General features: G+C 35.5%; 1 protein-coding gene across 7 annotated transcripts in view; it reads left to right on the forward strand.

Annotated features, from left to right (window-relative positions):
• DMD (dystrophin) overlaps window positions 1-19,500 on the forward strand; it is a 1,990,807-nt gene that overhangs the window by 479,650 nt on the left and 1,491,657 nt on the right. For all 7 annotated transcript variants that reach the window (XM_044235639.1, XM_044235638.1, XM_044235634.1 and 4 more), the window contains one exon: window positions 15,573-15,692. In XM_044235639.1, the coding sequence (XP_044091574.1) occupies window positions 15,573-15,692 (120 nt within the window). The remainder of the gene's footprint in view (window positions 1-15,572; window positions 15,693-19,500) is intronic.

Here is a 19,500-nt window from a genome sequence, read left to right on the forward strand (position 1 = left end):
ACTAATGGCTTCCCTGTTTCTGAGGATATTTGCTGCCACAACAGAGTTTCAGCCAGTTTGAGGGTGGGAAGGAAGCAGTGCTGCCACAGCTGCCATGATTTAACCAATAAGGAATGGGAGATGCTGGATAAATCCCCCAGAATCCTTATCCCACAGTGAGACAATTCCAAGGTGTTTCTTAATTCCCACAGTCTCTTAAAGGTTTCCCAGCAACACTGACTCCCAGGTGTCCAGGAGGTAAACTGTTTCACATTCCCACTCCATAATACCTCCTGAGAAATCACTTCCTAAATAAACTCTTTGCACCCAAATCCTTGCCTTAAGGTCTATTTGGACAGAGCTCAACCAAGACAAACTTCTTGCCCTGGAAGCCAGAGTACTCTTCAGCTTTGACACTAACTAAATGCACAATTTTTAGAAATTACTTAATTCTTGTGTTCTTCTTATCTTCCCACTGGAAATAATGTAGATTTTAATGTTTCCATTAGTTTTTGAATGTGAGGCTTTTCAGGAAAGGGCAAGACTAAATCTGATAACACTGAGCATCAGAGGGAATAATGTTGGCCCTGAATGCCTGGAGCATGAGCAGGAAGCCAGGAAGCCAGGAAGCCAGGACGCCAAAAGGAAAGTGGCAAAATAGCGTGAGGCTAGCCTTGAGTGTGAATGACATAGGACAACTACAAGGAAATGTGTCAGCTTGAAACCCTGAACAGACCCTTCATTCATCATATACAGGCCATCTAGTATCTCATATTCTGACAGTTACCTGAAATGTTTTGCAAATTACTCTGGAAGATATGGAGTGAATGGAATGGAAAATATTTGACTAATATTGTCATAAAATTTGAATAGATTCCCCATTACTTGAAAATGTGCCATTTCTGATGAGTATGAAATTGCTTTGAAGAGAATCTGAAACAAAAAGCAACAGAATTATATGAAAGTTGATTATGTAGTCTTTTACATCCAAGACTTACTCGTATGAGTGCATAAAAAGAAACAGAAGGTATTGGTTTGCTGTCCCTGAGAGTGAGGCCAACATCTACCTTTAACTGTTTAAACCTACTTCAGGTTATGTATTTATGAAATATATATAAATATTATATATATTTTATAACATTTAAATAGGGAAAAAACATAGCTAAGGGATAACCTGACAATTGGTATAACTCTTTTGTTACTTGACATAATTATAGGGAGAGAAAAATGATTTAACAAAATCAAACAATTTATAAAGAAGTTGAGTTCATTTATTTATTTTTAAATTTTTATTTAAACTCCAGTGTAGTTAACTTCTTAATTCCCATCACCTATTTCACCCATCCCTCCACCCACCTCCCCTCTGACAACCATCACTTTATTCTCTATAGTTGAATTTATTTAAACGGGAAACCTACTTTCTTAAAAGTACACACTAAAAGGAGTATTTTTTTGTTGTTGTTATTCTTGCCATGCTTCATAAAACAGAAAAAGATAAATGTTCTTCCTTTAAATAACTGGGTTCAAACTAAAGCCTGATTTAAATAGTCATTGATTCACTTTGTTGCTTTTCTTCCCAAGAACTGTAGGTGAATGAAAATAAGGAAATTTCTTCTGACAGCAAAATACATCAGTAACCTTGGTACTGAAAAAGCAGCTCCAACCAGCTGCATCACCACATTCCTTACCTAAGTTAACTTTTAGGGGTTTTAGCTATGTATAGATATACATTAAATCCCTTAGTTTTCTTCTCTCTTTTTCTAAGAGATGATTACAGATGACAAAATCAAAGAAAAAACACATTTTGTTTGCCAGAAATCCATTTAAATTCTTCTCAGGTCAGAAGACTCTGGCTTGTTCTCTCTCCCTCTCTCCCTCCCTCCCTCCCTCCTTCTTTTCCTCCTTCTAGCCCTTTCTCTTGCTCTCCTTGGGTTGGAGGACAGAAAAAAATTGCAAATCTTCCAAGAAAGCCATGAATATTACAAATATGCTTCTCCATGTTCATTGATAGGACCCTTTAGTATCTTCATTTCAACAGCATTTTATTACGAGGCAGGCTAGAGGTGCAATCACTGTGAAATGCCATGGAGATAAGTCACTTTTACTGACTCTGCCAATTAGGCAAGGTAGAACAATCGATTCTATATTGGTGGTTACTATTAAATGTAGCTGAAGTGTTAACTCTGGGTCACTGGGAAAAGTTCACTTTCCTGCAAAACTTGGAAAAACCAATCACTCTTCACAGCTGTTGCTTTGGGGGAGAGGTTTTATAGGTTTACTTTAGATCTGAGTCACCCAAAAGTTATTATCTCAAGAATGAATACATTGAACTCCTTCCCCTTGCGAAGGAACATGGTAGAAATAATTCTGGTTGGTTATTTTTGTCTTAAGAGTCACACTTTATTAGTGATGTTGATAATTAATGAAAGGATTCCCCTTGATGGAGTGACAGTATTATTGGGGAATAAAGGTCTATTGTTGGCTTGGATATTCATTAATGGGAAGGAAATTGACTATTTGGGTGGGGCTTTTAATCAAAAGGAAATTATTTGTCTGAGGAACCTTTTGTCTCACAGCACAGTCAGCCTCAGATGAAGGTTAAGGCTTAGTGTACTAGCCAAGTTTCCAATTCTTTTGAGAAATTTAGACTTTTGTTATTATCTACATTGACTTAGTAACAGCATCAACAATGTCCTTACCATACAAGTTATTAGAATCTGCAGATATTAATATGACATGTGTGCTACATTCTGACTTCAGTGAATGTTCTAGGTTAAGTACTGATTACTAAAAATTAAATGAACTCTTAGAAGCCCACTCATCTATCCTTTCCTTGCAGCTTAGTTAATCCCAAACATTAGAGTTGCCAAGACTGAGACCTTTAAAATGATCTAGATGTTCATGTAATCGGGAGGTTTAGGTGTAATCCTGCTAAAGGATCTGGGATTTCATTTTATTCCATTGTGTTCTGTTCCATATCAATGAACAAACACTAAAGCACAATGGGTGCTCTGAAGAATACAGAGACCTACTAAATATGGAGTCTTCTTCAGGAAACTCACATTAGTATAGCAGGTAAAGACATGGAAAACAAGTGACCATTGTACCAGGCCGAATATGACAAATGACTTGAGAATCTTAAAACCAGTGACTTGGTTGGGCAAAGGAAATGAGGGGGGAAAATGTAGAATATGTCACTTGCTTAGATTATGTGTTGTGCTAGCCTCAGAGCTAGAAGAGTACAACCTGATCGTGGAGGGTCTTGAATTTAAGACTCAGGCATTTGGAGTTACTCAGTGTGTTGTAGGGAGCTATTATTGATGAGAAATTAAACTGAAGAGTAGTGATTTAGGAAAATCTATTTAAATTTTTTTTTAATATTTTATTTATTTATTTGACAGAGAGAAACCACAAGTAGATGGAGAGGCAGGCAGAGAGACAGAGAGGAAAGCAGGCTCCCTGCTGAGCAGGGAGCCCGATGCGGGACTCGATCCCAGGACCCTGAGATCATGACCTGAGCCGAAGGCAGCGGCTTAAACCACTGAGCCACCCAGGCGCCCAAATTTTTAAGGGAGATATATCTTGTAAGATAAATCAGAGCACAGATGAATAGGAAGCCAGAGACATGGTAGGAGGATACTGCAGAAAGCATATAGAGCCTGAATGGAGGCAGTGTCAATGAAAATTATTTTTTTGTTTTTCTTTTTTTCTTAAGAGTTTATTTATTTATTTATTTATTTGACACACAGAGAGAGAGAGAGAGAGAGAGCGCACAAGCAGGGGGAGCAGCAAGGAGAGGGAGAAGCAGGCTCCTGCTGAGCAGAAAGCCGGATGTGGGGCTGATTAGGTACTCTGGGATTAGGACCCGATCTGAAGGCAGACATTTAACGAGTGAACCACCCAGGCCCCCCATCAATGAAAATTCTTAACAGGTGTAGGACACATTTCAGAAATCAACAGCAGACCAGCAGGACTAAGTTTAGGAAATGAGCAAAGGACATGAAGTAATAGATTGTAAGACTGGGCAACTGGGGAGCAAAGTTGGATTTTGAAAAATAGACAGTACTAAGATAGAAATGCAGTAATTGGGAAGAGTGGGATTCTGAAAAGCCTAAGAATGCCATGGAATCAAGTCATGCTTTTAATAACTGGTTAGCTCTCCTTCCATTTTTAGTAAGATTAAAAGTATATTATTAGTTACGCTGTGAAATTCCATTTTATTTCCTCTGACCCTAGTAAGTGGGTCTTCCTTCCTTCCTTCCTTACTTACCTAGTAAGTAATGGATGTTTGATGGCTATGGCAATAAAGATAAACAATATAATCATGAAAAAATACTATGCTACAGCCAGAGAACCAGATAGATTGCTTCCATGTTTCTCTACTATGTAGCCAAGTACTTAGTATGTAACTGATTCTCTGTAAATGTTTTTTTTTTGAGCAGACACTATAAACAGTTCTGACTAGTTTCATCATATACAAAAACCTCATCATTGATTCCTTACAGACACATGGATATGACAACTTAATTAAAAAATTATGAGTAGGGGCAAGGAAACAACTCATAGATGAAGAAGGAACACATCTGTAACACATGTTATGTGGAGAGATACCGTGAATGCCCTATTGCTACCTCTTATATTTATTCTTTATGTCTATCTGTATTTCATTTCCTGTTAAAATTCCTCAATGACTTATTTCGCTAAGCATGATACGCTCTAGTTCCATCCATGTTGCTGCAAATGGCAAGATTTCGTTTCTTTTGATGGCTGCATAGTATTCCATTGTGTATATATACCACATCTTCTTGATCCATTCATCTGTTGATGGACATCTAGGTTCTTTCCATAGTTTGGCTATTGTGGACATTGCTGCAAAAAAAAAAATTCCTCAATGATTGCAATCTTAGCATCCTTTGTAAATATCACAGAAGATTCCACCAGGAGTCATACCTGGATATGTCCATAGGAATCAAGCTTGTAACTCTTGCTTATGTGGAAAAGGAAATCCTTTTGATGGAATCAACTTTTTAGCTGGGTACCTGCCACAGGGTGATCAATTTGTGAGGAATATGTGAAGAGTGGACCAGCTGGTCAAACTATACTATCTGTAATCCTAAGACTCTATTCTTAAATTTGTGTGCAGAACTGTGGCCTTTTGAATTATAGTGAAGTTAATACAAAGTATAAGGACTTTTTGCCCTTTGGCCTCAGTCACAGGATAAATTAGGTCTGGTTGGCCCCTTTTTAAACTGACCTTATAAATTAATCTTTTCCTCCAGATTCTTATTAAGCAAGGAGAGAGAAGGCCTCTTTTTTTTTTTTTTTGATTCCATGTAGATCTTACTTGACCTTCAAGGGGCACAGAATAGGAACCCTGGGAGGAAAACATGTATTCTCTCAGGTGGGAGATCCCATGACTATATCACATATACAGCATGATGACAAATATGTGCCAAGAGAGAATATCCAGATAGGAAGGATTCATGAGAGAGAAGTTAAATACAGTTGAAGAAACTAAACCACACAGAAAAAAGTCACTTGAACCTCCTACTAATGCCCCAAACCCCATATTAAATGCTGTTCTGATTACCATTTATTGCTAAAATGACTCTGTCTTCACACTGCTTTCAAACAATAAGAACATACACATATTGTGTCTGTGTGTGTGTATGTATTTTTAAAGCGGGCCTTGTGGTAGTAGTCGTTAAAACGTAATAGGTTGAATTGAGGTGTCACCAGAGGGCTAGAACCTGGAACTCAACTGAGTATACACACATACACATACACTTAACATACAACAGTTTAAGTTTCTTTTTATGGGCCTTAAGTTGTGCCATTATACAAAACAGACCTATCTATCTCTTATGCATATTTAAGTGTATTAATATCTCTAATATAGAGGCAGTATATTATAGACTGCAGCCAGAATGCCTAGGATGAAGACGTAACTCTATCATTTGCAAGATGATAATTACTGTTAATTACTTAACAGAGGTAACTTAACCATTTTATGCCTCAGTTTCCCCAGGTGTGAAATCAGGACAATGATTATGATGATATTGACCTTACAGGGATGATAAAAACATTGGACACATAATTGAATAAAAACCACTTAGAATAATACCTGGTACCTAGAATTATATGAATGATCTTAGCTATTACTTTTTGTATATTAACAGTATAACATTGGACATGTCTCCAAGTCAAGTGAGATTGATTTGTGTGATAATAACATTCTTTTGATATCAGGAAGTGGCATGTTAAATTAGAAAAAGACAGTATCACTCTTCATATTCAACTGAATTGTATTTGCCAGATCTCAGTTTTAATTTCTTAAAATCTACTTTATGGGTAGTAAGGAGGGCACATTTTGCATGGAGCACTGTCTGTTATATTTAAACAATGAATCATGGAACACTACATCAAAAACTAATGATATAATGTATGGTGACTAACATAACATAATAAAAATAATAATAAAAAATAAATAAAATCTACTTGAGAAAGCATCTAATTTCCCATCTCTATGCTATAAGCAAGCAGCAGATTCCAAGAATAATTTTACATACTAGATATTCTATTAATTTAATTAAAATAATAATGATGATGATAAAATCACACTCACATTCTTTCAACAAATCAAACTATTCCAGCTAAGAGATTACTAATTGGTTCATTAAAAATCACTGAATACTGATTCAGTAACATTACATTGCTCAAAATATCACAGCCTTGTTTTCAAATACATCAGCACATCTACTGAAATACAACTATCCAAGACGCCATACTCTTAGAGACACTAGCTTTATTTTTTTATTCTTAATTTCTCCTATAATATTTCTTTATTAGAAGTTTCTGACTCTGAGGGGGCTAAAGAAAACAAAAAGGAAAACAGATGACTCTATCTCTCACTTAAGGAATTATTCTAATGTAAAGTATCTCTGTTTTTCTGAACCAATACCAATTAATTTCAGTTTCCTTGAATAGGTAATGCAATATTAATAATGTAAATGAATTATTTACATGTATAAAACATTTTAGAATGCATTTTAGGGGAAAATTTTTCACAAGAAAGTCACAAAAGATATGATAATATGAGTTTTAAGAAAATAATTTTTCTTGAAAAATATATTCATGTGTCTTATGACAAAAGACTATAAATACAGTCTCATTAAAAATAAGGTTGAGGGACACCTGGGTGGCTCAGTGGGTTAAGCCACCGCCTTCGGCTCAGGTCATGGTCTCAGGGTCCTGGGATCGAGTCCTGCATCGGGCTCTCCACTCGGCGGGGAGACTGCTTCCTCTCTCTCTCTCTGCCTACTTGTGATCTTTCTCTGTCAAATAAATAAATAAAATCTTAAAAAAAAATAAGGTTGAATATGACACTGTGTCTCTTTTTTAATTTAAAAAAAATTTTTACTGTGTCTCTTTCTAATGACTATAAAATTGGTAACTACAGTGTACTATAATTTTGTGTTTAATAGTTCTGTTATGAGCAAAATGATTTCTAGTAGTACAATTGGTAGTACTCCGTTATTTATTTATTTGTCAGAGGGAGAGACAGAAAGCACAAGCAGGCAGAGTGGCAGGCAAAGGCAGCGAGAGAAGCAGGCTCCCTGATGAGCAAGGTTCCCGATGTGGGCCTTGATCCCAGGACTCTGGGATCATGACCTGAGCTGAAGGCAGCAGCTTAACCAACTTAGCCACTCAGGTGTCCCAGTAGTACTGTTTTTTAATGGAACTACAGATTGTAGAGTTCATTTATACTGGATAATAGTTTAGATTCAATTTTTTTATTATGTTATGCTAGTCACTGTACAGTATATCATTAGTTTTTGCTGTAGGGTTCCATGGCAGAAGAGAAGGAGAGAGAGAGAGCATGGAGGGGAGAGGGAAAGAATCTCAAGCAGACTCCCCACTGAGCATGGAGTCCAACTCGGAGCTTGACCTCACCAATCTGAGATCAAGACCTGAACTGAAACCAAGAGTCAGACACTTAACCAACTGAGTCACCCAGGAGCCCCTAAATTTGATATTTTTATATGATGTTCTATAGTTTTAGTACAGTAAGTGTATATAGTAATTAGAAAATATATGATGTGATTATTGAAAGATTTGGTAGTAAATACTGATGCCCAGAGAGACTGTTTCCATGGATCTTAGTCTAAAAATTGAATAATAAAGTGATAGTGTCAGAACTAGAAGAAGAATCAGCATTTTATCACCACCTAGCAACTCTAAGTTTTATGGTAGCTGATTCTAAAGTATTATCGCATTTAGTTCCAGTCCGAAACCTGTCCTGGAGGGACTGATTGATTGATTGACTGATTTCTCCCTCTTTGTGTTCTTTTTTTGTTGTTATTACGTGTTATTATGTTCAGTTAACTGGCATATAGTACATCATTAGTTTTTGATGTAGTGTTAAATGATTCATTAGTTGCATATAATACTCAGGGCTCATCACAACATATGTTCTTAATACTCATCACCTGGTTATCCCGCCTCCCCCACCCCCTTCCATTCTGTAACCCTCAGTTTGGTTCTTTGAGTCCGGAGTCTCCCATGGTTTGTCTCCCTCTCTGATTTCTTCCCATTCAGTTTTCCCTTTCTTTCCTGGTGGTCCTCCACAGTATTCCTTATGTTCCACATATGAGTGAAACCATATAATTGTCTTTCTCTACCTGATTTATGTCAATTATTATAATCCCCTCCAGTTCCATCCATGTTGATCCATGTTCATCCTTTCTGATGGCTGAGTAATACTCCATTGTGTTCAGTGAGGTTAAGGAATTGCTTGAGGTAAATTAAATAGTAATGAACAGATTCTGGCTTTCCATCTTGACCTTTTTTCTTAGATTCCAAGGAAGTTTGACTCCAGTAGCTATCCTAGAGGCTAGATCAAATGCAGAGAGTAGCAAGGAGATTGGGCAAGTGTGGCACTTGATTTTCCCTGGCTTGGGAATGTTTAGATGGAAGAGATGGAGAGACTGTATGTAGGTCCTCAGACTCAGAGTCAGCAATGGGGAAAAAGCACATTAGTGGTAACTGCAGATGAAGTGCTCAGATTTAAAATGGTTAAGGAAATGATTTTCAGCGTTAATCCTGTAGCTCTTTCTTTAAAATTAGGGCAAAAGGAACTAGAAAGGGAACATAAAACAAAATAGGCTCATGATGAGAATAGCAGTGGTGTCTGAGCAGAAGGATAATCAGTAGAAGGGAATAGCACATTGACATGCATATCACTTCTCTGTGCTCTGTCTGAAAACTTCCCCCTTGCCCCTCTCTCTCAATATTCCTGCTCTTTTCTTTTTCATTAATTATTGTTAGGCTAAAGGCATGATATTTATTATATTTTCTTAGTGCTCACTTTAATTACTGTTTTCCGCAGTATAACTATGGGCAGGATGTATGGATGCCTGCGTGCATGGATTACAGAGGAAGGAGGAAAAGTATGAGAATTGAAGTCTATTATCTAGTGATTAGAGTCTGTCCTCCTTCCCCCATCATATACCTTTTCTGACCATACTCATTTTTTAGCAATGTAGGTGATCACTAGATCAGTTAGGTTAAAGCTTCTGTTGTTAATCTCATAATAGTTTGGAAGTTAAAGTCTTACTTCTGTATTTTCTGATGAGCAATGGGTGTTATATGTAACTAATGAATCATTGAACACTACATCAAAAACTAATGATGTACTATACAGTGGCTAAATGAACATAATAAAAAAATAGTTGGTTTTGTCTTATAGAATAAAATAAAATTCATTTTATATTTTTCCAAATCCTAAATATTGGCTATAACTTCAGCCCTTCATTCCCGAATTGCCAAGAGCACACCCTATCTGTAATTATGGTACGTATTAGAAGATGATAGACAGCAGGAATTAGATGAGGGTGAATGAGGTGACTATTGGCTTCTTGCAGTAGGCTTTTGCAGTAGGCTTTGAAGTCTTTGTTCTGAATGTGCCTAAATGTGAAATTTTAGTACTAGCTGTTAATGTTTAGGGAGTTCATGCTGTGTGTCAGGCAATGTGCTAAGCAATTATATCATATTCAGAATTCCTAACCACATAAAGAGATAGGTACTCTTATTATCCCAAGTTTGAAAATTAGTAAGTTGAGGCTTGATGTGATTGAAAACTTTCTCAAGGTCACATAACTGGTTAGCAATGCATCCAGAAATCAAACCCAGGAAATCTGACTTCATATCCCACACCATTAAACATGCATAGATTTTTATTAGTCTTTCATCCATACCATACCGTATCCTACTTAAACTTCTTCAAGGCAGGATACATTAATTACCAACTCTGTTTTTAAAACAATTTTTCATATTTCTTGAACTCTCATTTTGCACTTGGGAAGCTTTAGGTGGGAATATTTAGTTTTTTAAAATCTTTCAGAGGTCTTTGAAATATTCTTTAGAGCCCACCTTTGGTAGCTTAGGAGTTGGCTGAAACATAAACATTTATTTCTAACAAGAAGGTAAAAAAGAGTGGGTTCTGATATAAAGACTAATATAACTATACAATTGCATTTAGCAAATGGATATCAAAATAAAAGGTCTTCTAGGAAGGCCTGTTGAGGTAGCTTTTTAAAAAATATTCTGCAAGTGTACAACAGAATTACATACTATAAATAGATCCTCCTGAAGAACTGGACTGCACTGTGACCAGTCAGGCTTAGCAAAGTGAATATTGGACAGAAAATAAAATGACAAGTCATTTCCAGATCATTTCTCTCAGGGAAGCAGGAGCTACAGAGCCTAGGCCAGTGTAGAGCTGATGGAAAGACGGAAGTAAGAATGGCCATAAGAGAAAAGGTGAAATAGAAGGATAAATTGCCTACCTTTTCATCATTTCTTAAGAAATCATAAATTTTCCTGATTTGGCCAGGATGTTTTTATCTGAAAATGAAGTCAATTCATATCAAGATGTATTGCATTAGCTAATTGTTCATAAGTGTTTAGGGACTTGTTGTTGTTCCTGAAATAGCTATTTTTTAAAATACTGTTTTCCTAGGCATTGGTCTTATCCCATGTTTCTAGAAACTCTTCTGTGGGATACAAGTTTTGTTCTCATCATCCTTTCTTTTTGTGTACCTTTTCTTAGGCTAAACTAAAATTCGGCAGATTACTTAAATTTTATATTTTGTTGAACATCTTTTAATTATATTAATTGTTTTATTTAATATATAATGTATTATTTGCTTCAGGGGTACAGATCTGTAATCATCAGTCTTACATAATTCACAGCACTCACCAATTTAAAGTAATACCTGGGAGGCAGCAGATGGTCTTAGCATCCATGCATAGCATATGATCTGTGTGGTTTCTAGATGTGTGTGTGTGTATATATGTGTGTGTGTGTGTGTGTGTGTGTACGTGTCCACATGTGTGTGCATGTAAGACTCGGTGTTGGCAATTTTATGTTGGTTGATCATTGAAGTAGAAGTAATGAAACAGTGTATGCATGTAGGCATGTTACTGAGCATATACTATGGCCAAGGGAAGTATTGTAGAACCTCCTAGAGAGATTATGAGAGACCTTGTTTTTGTGTTCTTTTTCTCAAAGTTTCTATTAATGGTTCATCTTCACCTCTGCACATCAAATCTAATAATTCCCTAGCCTTACATATTTCCATTCCTTTATTTTCCAAGCATTACTTTACCTGTGTGCTAATAAAGAGTTAAACCACTTAAATTTGGAGTAAACACTAAAGTGACTCTTCCTCAGTGATTATTCTGAGCCAGTTTTTGAAAAACAAGTTGACATGGGTCAGGGCAAGAAGGGTTCACTACTACTGATGACATTTGAAGGGAATAGAAGAAAAGACATATTTAAATCACAAAATTGTGAATATGTACTAAGGGAATAACAAATTTGGTCAGGACCTTTAACTACAGAATAATTTAGAAGAAATAGAATTATTTACAGAGGTATAACAAAATCTGTTCATCAAATCTGAGCATTTTTAATGTTAAATTTCACTGTTGGCCTTTTCTCTTGTCATAAGGAAAAAAGAGATTGTTTGTTGACATTAGAGAACAAACATTGCTGACATTTGTATCTATCTAATAATGGTATAGAAATGTAATTAGGAGCCTGAATTTTTTTTCATCTGGTAAGTGTAACAAATGCATTACTTGAATAAAAATAATGGCAAGAAATACTAATAAAATACCTAGCATGTACTTGTGTTTCTGTAAATAATTTATATGCTTTTAGGCAAGAAAAATATACTTTAACAATCATATTACAGCCTCTCAATTTGAAAGTATTATTTCCTGATATGCAAAAATGTTAGCGTACTTCTCTGGGTATATATCTATATTTGGAAAAATTTGGCTCATAATTTTAGGATCAATTAGCAAATCTACTGTAAATCTCTATTGTATAAATCCAGCTAAGAGAAATACAAATCCATAAGAAATACTTAATTAAAATTCATTTTAAAATAGCTTTAAAAATTGTAATGTATTTTAAAAATTAGTAGTCTTTGAAATCTATATTTTCTCAAAGAGGGAAGCAGGAAGGCCTAGTTTCTACTGATGATCTAGGCCCTTATTCGTGGATATGTAGGTGAGCAGAAAAATTTAACTTTTTAATCCCAGCTCTCTGTATGTGACATTTTTGTTCCTTCCAAGAATCAACTTTTTTAAAAAATGAACTCTAGACATTGGATATTTTATAGTATTTTGTCTTTTGATGTTACTGGGGGCATTAACAAATACTATGGTATGCATTCTATTTATTTTCAGAGGGCAGATCTGGGGAAATAGGAAATATGATTATGTTTCAGTGGCTTCTGTTTTGAGGCTATGGAGTATGCTCAGAAAAGTTAAGTTTAACCCTTTTTGTTTTAATCCCTGAATATGAGTAAAAGAAGAGGTATAATTTGAAAAAAGTCATAGAAGAGAAAAAGAAGTACTGGAAATAACTTAAATCAAATAGTATATGCTAATATCCCCTGGTGCTGTGCTCTCTTCCAAGAATTTGAGGCACTGGAGTGCCTTTCCCATGTTCCTTTGTTTCCCTTTACTCACTATAAATCCTCATAGGTCTTATGTTTGATTTTGAAGCTATCAACCCACAACTAGCTTTAGTCATTCTCTGTGTTAGCACTCCTGCAAAAGCATAAAATTTAAATAAGAATGGCAATGTATTTATGGGACTAACATAACACAATAAATAAATAAATAAAAATTTCCTTTGACAAAAAAAAAGAGTACACTTATCTTGATGTGCACTGAGTAATATATGGAATTGTTGAATCACTATATTGTACACCTGAAACTAATATAACACTGTGTATTAACTATACTGGAATTAGAATACAATACGATACAATATAATACAGCAAATTAAATAAATTAGAAGAGATGGGAGGGGAATCTTATAGATCAGAAGAGATTTAAGAGACACAGAATTGCAACCAAACCATGGTGTGAATTTTATTTGAATTTTGATTCAAACAAACTGAAAAGAATATGTCATTTTTGAGGTAATCTGAAATTTAAATAGTAATATTAATAAATTATTGGTTTTTTGATCTAAAAATTGTACTATTGTGATTATGTTCAAAATAGTGATTATTCTTAGAACTATATACTTAAATTAAGAATGAAGTCACATAATATTTAAATTTTGCAACAAAAATAATAGGGGATGAGGCGTGGGTAGAGAGAACCAGCCTTGGGTTGATGGAAGTTAGATCTGGTGGTCAGCACATGGACTTTAATATTTCTGTTGACTTTTGTGTATGTTTCAAATTCTTCACAATAGAAAGTTAAATAAACAAACCAATCTTCCCTGGGGGAAAAATATGGCAAGAATGTAATTTCTGATTATAAAGCAATTAGATAAGCGAAACAAAATCAGAAATCTAAATGCTGGAGAAAATAAGTAGTACATTTGATCACATATGATTTAGAAAGACCAAACCCAGTTTTAATATTAGTACTTCACAATCAAATGATGATTTTTCTCAAGTTCCTTTTTTAAGATATATTAAACCAGTGAAAACAATAATTTAGATGTAAAAATGTGAGCAGTATAGCATTATTTCATAGTTGCTTTTAATACATGTGATTGTGTATACTCTCATACTTGAATGGTAGGGGGAAAGAATTTGGACAGATTAAGGAAATGAACTTATGGCCACCAAAATATTATTCTAATTATTTTTACAATTTCTGGCTGACACAGTTGAAATGCTTCCAGTCTTGCCTTATGTAACTCAGAAAACATAGACTCAATATAGCTTTCAAGGACAATTCTGAATGTTAATGTTTCCATTTTCAGCCTCATGGCAGAAAGAGTTTTATTACCCAGTGTAAGCTCTGGAATGTCAAAAGCGTGATAGGCAGTATAGACTCCACACACAAAATAAATGCATAGTCATTTTATTCTAAATTGCTTCACTTGAAAATATGGCATGAAAATCTAGAGAGAGGAACTAAAAGTAAGTGATTTGATAGTGCTCTAAAATGTTGAGACTCAAAAAATGAAAGTCCTAGGATAAAAATGCTCATGTCTTTGAGTTTGTGCTGTGACCAATCCCAAATAAGTTAGCTTACATCTACCATAGGGTTTGCATAACAATGAGCTGGTATGATAGGTACCAAACATCATTGTCTAACAGGAAAGGACTGCAGATTTTCCAGAAATTAACAGACCTTGTCCCAAACCTGTTTCTCCATTCTTATATAATAAAACATTCCAGGGAGCAAACTAGCTGATGAGACATTTTGGGTACCCATGAAGGATTTTCTAATCACAATGAGGGTAATATGATAAGGACTTGAGGGAACTGGAGCTCCCAGGCAAGATGTCTCAGTTCTAGAGCATCCTTCTCTGTTACTCCTTCTCTATTTATCGCTCTGTTTATCCTGTTTATCTTTATTTTAAAAAGCTGTATACTATGATTTTTGAAAGATTAGACTACCATTTTATGGTTATATATGATATCAGTGTAGTTGTAATTACAATTTTTCAAAAGCAAATCCCTCCTATTAGATTGTAATCTTTATCCAAACACATTTGTGCATTTGCCCTTACCCCTCTGCCTGGCACCATTCAATCAGCAAAAGTTTATTGATCTTCAGTCAAAGAGAATAGTAGGATAAGGAAATGGCAAGAGTAAGTGTAGAAAACAAAATATTTTTCAGTGAAGGGGAACAAATAATAAGGCAGTAGCAGGAAGGGTTCTTTACTTCAAGAGAGTTTGTCTTGTTACAGTTGATAATGATGAGCTTCAGTAGAGGAGATGCTGAAGATGCGAGACAGCAGGTAATTCTAGGAATAAAGTCCTGAAGAAGGTGAGAGGAGGTGGAATAAGGTGTAGAACATCCTCCCATGCTTTTCTCAACAGATGCTCCCTCAGTGTACTTCCACGTTCAGTTGACAGTAGAAATGTGCTAATTTTGCTGAGCACCATAGCAGAAAATTTGCTTGGAATGGTTCTGGTTTAATAAAAAATTACATTACCCAAAACATGACAGAAATTAAATCCCACACATTTGGGGAAAATGTTTTCTGGCATTCAGTTCAGGAGACTATTATTCTGATTGCTTTTACTTTTTTAATCTTACAGGTGCTTCAAGAAGACTTAGAACAGGAACAAGTCAGGGTCAATTCTCTCACTCACATGGTGGTGGTGGTCGATGAATCTAGTGGAGACTATGCAACCGCTGCTTTGGAAGAACAACTGAAGGTCAGATTATTTTCTTTAATACACTAACTGTGTCATTCAAAATAATTAATTGCAATTCATGAAATATTTAGAAAATGTATAATATAGTTTGTATATTATAAATATTTACAATACAATATATTTATTTAAACTAAGTCAAATTATGTCTCATTTGTACACATTTCCCTTTCATTAACTATCCACTGTTTGTTCTCACTAGCTTCCTGGACTTTGGAGAAATATATGAAGGCAGTTCCACTTTTTTTTTTAAATTATAGATGAATAACCTGTATTAGAGAACTGGTCAGAGGAATATTGTTTATGTCCTCTTAAAAGCTACAGTTAAAGAGAGGACAAAAGTTAAAAAGAAAAAAAAAACAAAAGGGATCACATTCAGTCAAATCATAAGAAGCTGAACACCTTCATATTTTTTTTCCTGAAAAACTTCAGTTATAGACTTGATGAGGACATAGCAGGATATTTAAGTTCTAGAGTTTTATTGGAGGAGATACTTAGCCTTTCAGTCCCTCATTCAATCTGACTCATGTAATTATATCCTTGAAACATAACCAGTGCCATTAACAAAAAGTAAGTTGTGTATTTTCATATTTTTATTTTTCTTCCTAATTGGAAACAACATTTTACCGTTAAAAAAAATTGAAAACATTTTCAACAAAACATATGTACATACACCAAAATATCAACATTAAGGAAAAATACAATTTACTGTTCTGAATGTGACAGATACACACACACACACACACACACACACACACACACCCCTACCAATTATACTTGAGGCATTCACTTTACCAATGAAATTACTGCCTTTTCCTTGTGATTGTGAGGGGCCAATAGTCCGACATGTCTAAGGATCCAATCAATTTGACTTTAAATAGCTTTATCAGCACAAGGTTGTTCTAAACATAGTTAATCTTACCTACTTATACCACAGTTTCTTAAAGCCTTATCTCTGCTTTCTTCTTTCTTTGCGTGAATTGTTTTTTTTATTCCAGTAAAATGTCATTTCCTCTGGTTACTGCCTTAAACTTCTTGTCTCTAACAATGGTATCTTCTTCTCTATCATTAAACAACAAAAAGAAAATTCTTAAACCACTACAATAGAGCATTTAACATAAATTAGTCACTCATGTTAATTGCTTATGATTAAATGAAGTTGCAGGGATTACAGACATAAAAAGGCTTATGACACCTGCTATTATAATATATCATCACGTATATGATCAGATGTATTGTACACATACATACTCATGGTCAGGTAAAGGACTGTATTGATAGGCCACTGCTATAACCATTGGAAGGAATTCTGTAGTTCTCATAAAATAGTGTTGTAGATAATTACAGATGGGTAAAAATTGAACACTCAGCATTCCTCAGAAATTTTCAGAAAAGTTAAAAGAAGGTTGGGGGCAGAAGTTGGGAGGGAGACTGGTTAGAAAAAAATCAAGGCCAACATTTTCTAAGTCATAGACTATTTCTAGTTAACCCAAAACCTGTGAAACATCTACTTTGGTATTACCAAACCTAATACAACTAGCTTTGGAATGTAATCATTCTGGGATAATGTCTGTGGGGCTAAGCCACCTTGAAAAACCATCTATAGTACTCACAGATGGTGACGGGGTTAGAGCTTACATAGGATAAATTAAGAGTTGCAGCCCTAAGCTTTTCTATATTTATTATCCTACTTGCTTTCATTGGCTCAGAGATACTTACTAAGATACTGTGTGTGTATTGGATTCTCTTAAATCATATGGTTCCATCTGTATTTGTCCATGATTGTCTCACTATTAAATATTGTTGACTACTGCCTTCCAGCTTTCTCTTTTCCCTGTGACCCCCTTTTCCCTTTTGATATCCTCATTTCTTTCTATATACCTCCTTACTCTCACCTGACTTTTAGATAATCTAGACTAGAGTCTGAAAGGGCAGGGTTAGAAGGAATTCCTTGGAGAGAACACCCTGGCTTGAACATTTCTTTCTTCTCATCCCATCACTTTTCTCAGTCTTAGAGGTATCCATGCTTGAATTCTATGCCTACTTGACCATTGGTTCAACTTGCTCTGGAATGGTGGGTGCTCCCCTGACTTTGACATTTTGGTGATTCTTTCTTAGGTTCTTTGCAAATGACATAATATAGTCTTAACCTAGTTGGATTTTTAAAAGAAAGGGGAAGAGAAAGAGAAGATGGCAGAGAAGGAGGAAGATAGGAGAAATAATAAAGGATAAAGAGACAGATAAACCAATACATTGGAGTAGTCACTTTGACAACAACACAAGGATTCTTTGCATGTAATAAGAATTCTGTGTGTGCTTCAGAAACCATGAACTATTACTGTGTCTTATACAGGGCCCAGAGGAATTCTGTTAGGATAGGAAGAATTTGAGGAAAGAAAAACAGGTATGTGGCCTCCATACAAGGGACAAAGCTGAAGCACAAACAGAAGGAAATACAAAACTGGCAGGGAGCTAAGAAGGATTCTCAAGGGCTTTTGTTGGAGCTAGGTCTGGTCATCTGTAGCTTATTCCTCTCAGCTTGTTGTATTGAATGTTTATCCCACTCCCCCATTTTCCACCATTACAGTGCCTTCATCTGTTTTGCTCCTGTGTGCTGAGGCACCATCCAGGGCCCCCACATGGATACCCACTGGTCTTTAGTTAGGAGATGCAAATGGAGCAAACTAGAAAGGGAAGTCCTTGATTTAGTACAATGAGAGAGGGATGTGTTCTTATCATCTGGATTTAAAACTCTGAAAATATTCCTCATAGAATATTTTTACATGTGTTGACTTAATTCTATGAACTTTATTGTAAGTTGTATTTTCTCTTTTTTTAAAAAAAACATTGTATTGTTATTTGACAGAGAGAAAGAAAGAACGAGCACGAACAGGGGGGAGTAGCAGGCAGAGAGAGAGGGAAAAACAGGCTCCCCATGGAGCAGGGAGCCTGATGCAGGGCTGGGATCATGACCTGAGCTGAAGGAAGACACTTAACTGACTAAGCCACCCAGGTGCGCCATTTTTCTCTAACTTTTTTAAAAGACTTAGAAACCTTTCTGTTAAAAGGTTTGAAGGAAAAAAAAAAAAAGGTTAGAACATATGCTTAAGGATTCTGAAAGATAGCATGGTTTATGAAGGACAACATTCTGAAAAGCACAGTCTGTTGTAAATTAATTTGATTCTCAGAGATTCAACTTGTCCCTCAGCAATGTCACCACAGGTCATAAACTTGTCCTTAGCTTTAGCGGTTTCTATGATGTCAATATATAGAGAGCTTGATTTGTAAGCAATAATGCCATTTAACTGATTTTGTTGGGAAATAGCTTGACTAAATAACTGAGATTAGTAATTTATATAGAGTATTCAGTCCAGGAGGACATTATCATATCTCTTTCTAAGCATCTACATTCTGTTTTTCATTTTTTTCAGTGAATATTTGCTATGTTCTTATTATGTCCCAGGGATTGTGCTGGGTAACAGAGGTAAAACAGTAAACGAAAAGAGAATTTGTCATTATTTTCCTGGGTCAGGAGTGAATAATCTGTGAGCCTGCTGCCTCCCTTGGAAACTAGAAACAGTGGTAGCCATTTCTCAAGCTCCTTCTTTGAAATCAAATGCTAATTCTTTTCATCCGTGGTCACCATGGTAGGCATGGTAGGCATGGTGACTGCTCTCTCGGTTCTTGCAGTCTAGTGGAGGAAATAGACCTTAATCAGATATTTTTAAAAATGACCAAATATTCCCAGGTATCTTATGGTTTTTGGTGCTATGGCCAAAATTAGTAAGACAGGAAACAACAAGTGTTGGAG

The sequence above is a fragment of the Neovison vison genome, chromosome X (assembly GCF_020171115.1).
Source record: "Neovison vison isolate M4711 chromosome X, ASM_NN_V1, whole genome shotgun sequence".
Lineage (NCBI taxonomy): Eukaryota > Metazoa > Chordata > Mammalia > Carnivora > Mustelidae > Neogale > Neogale vison.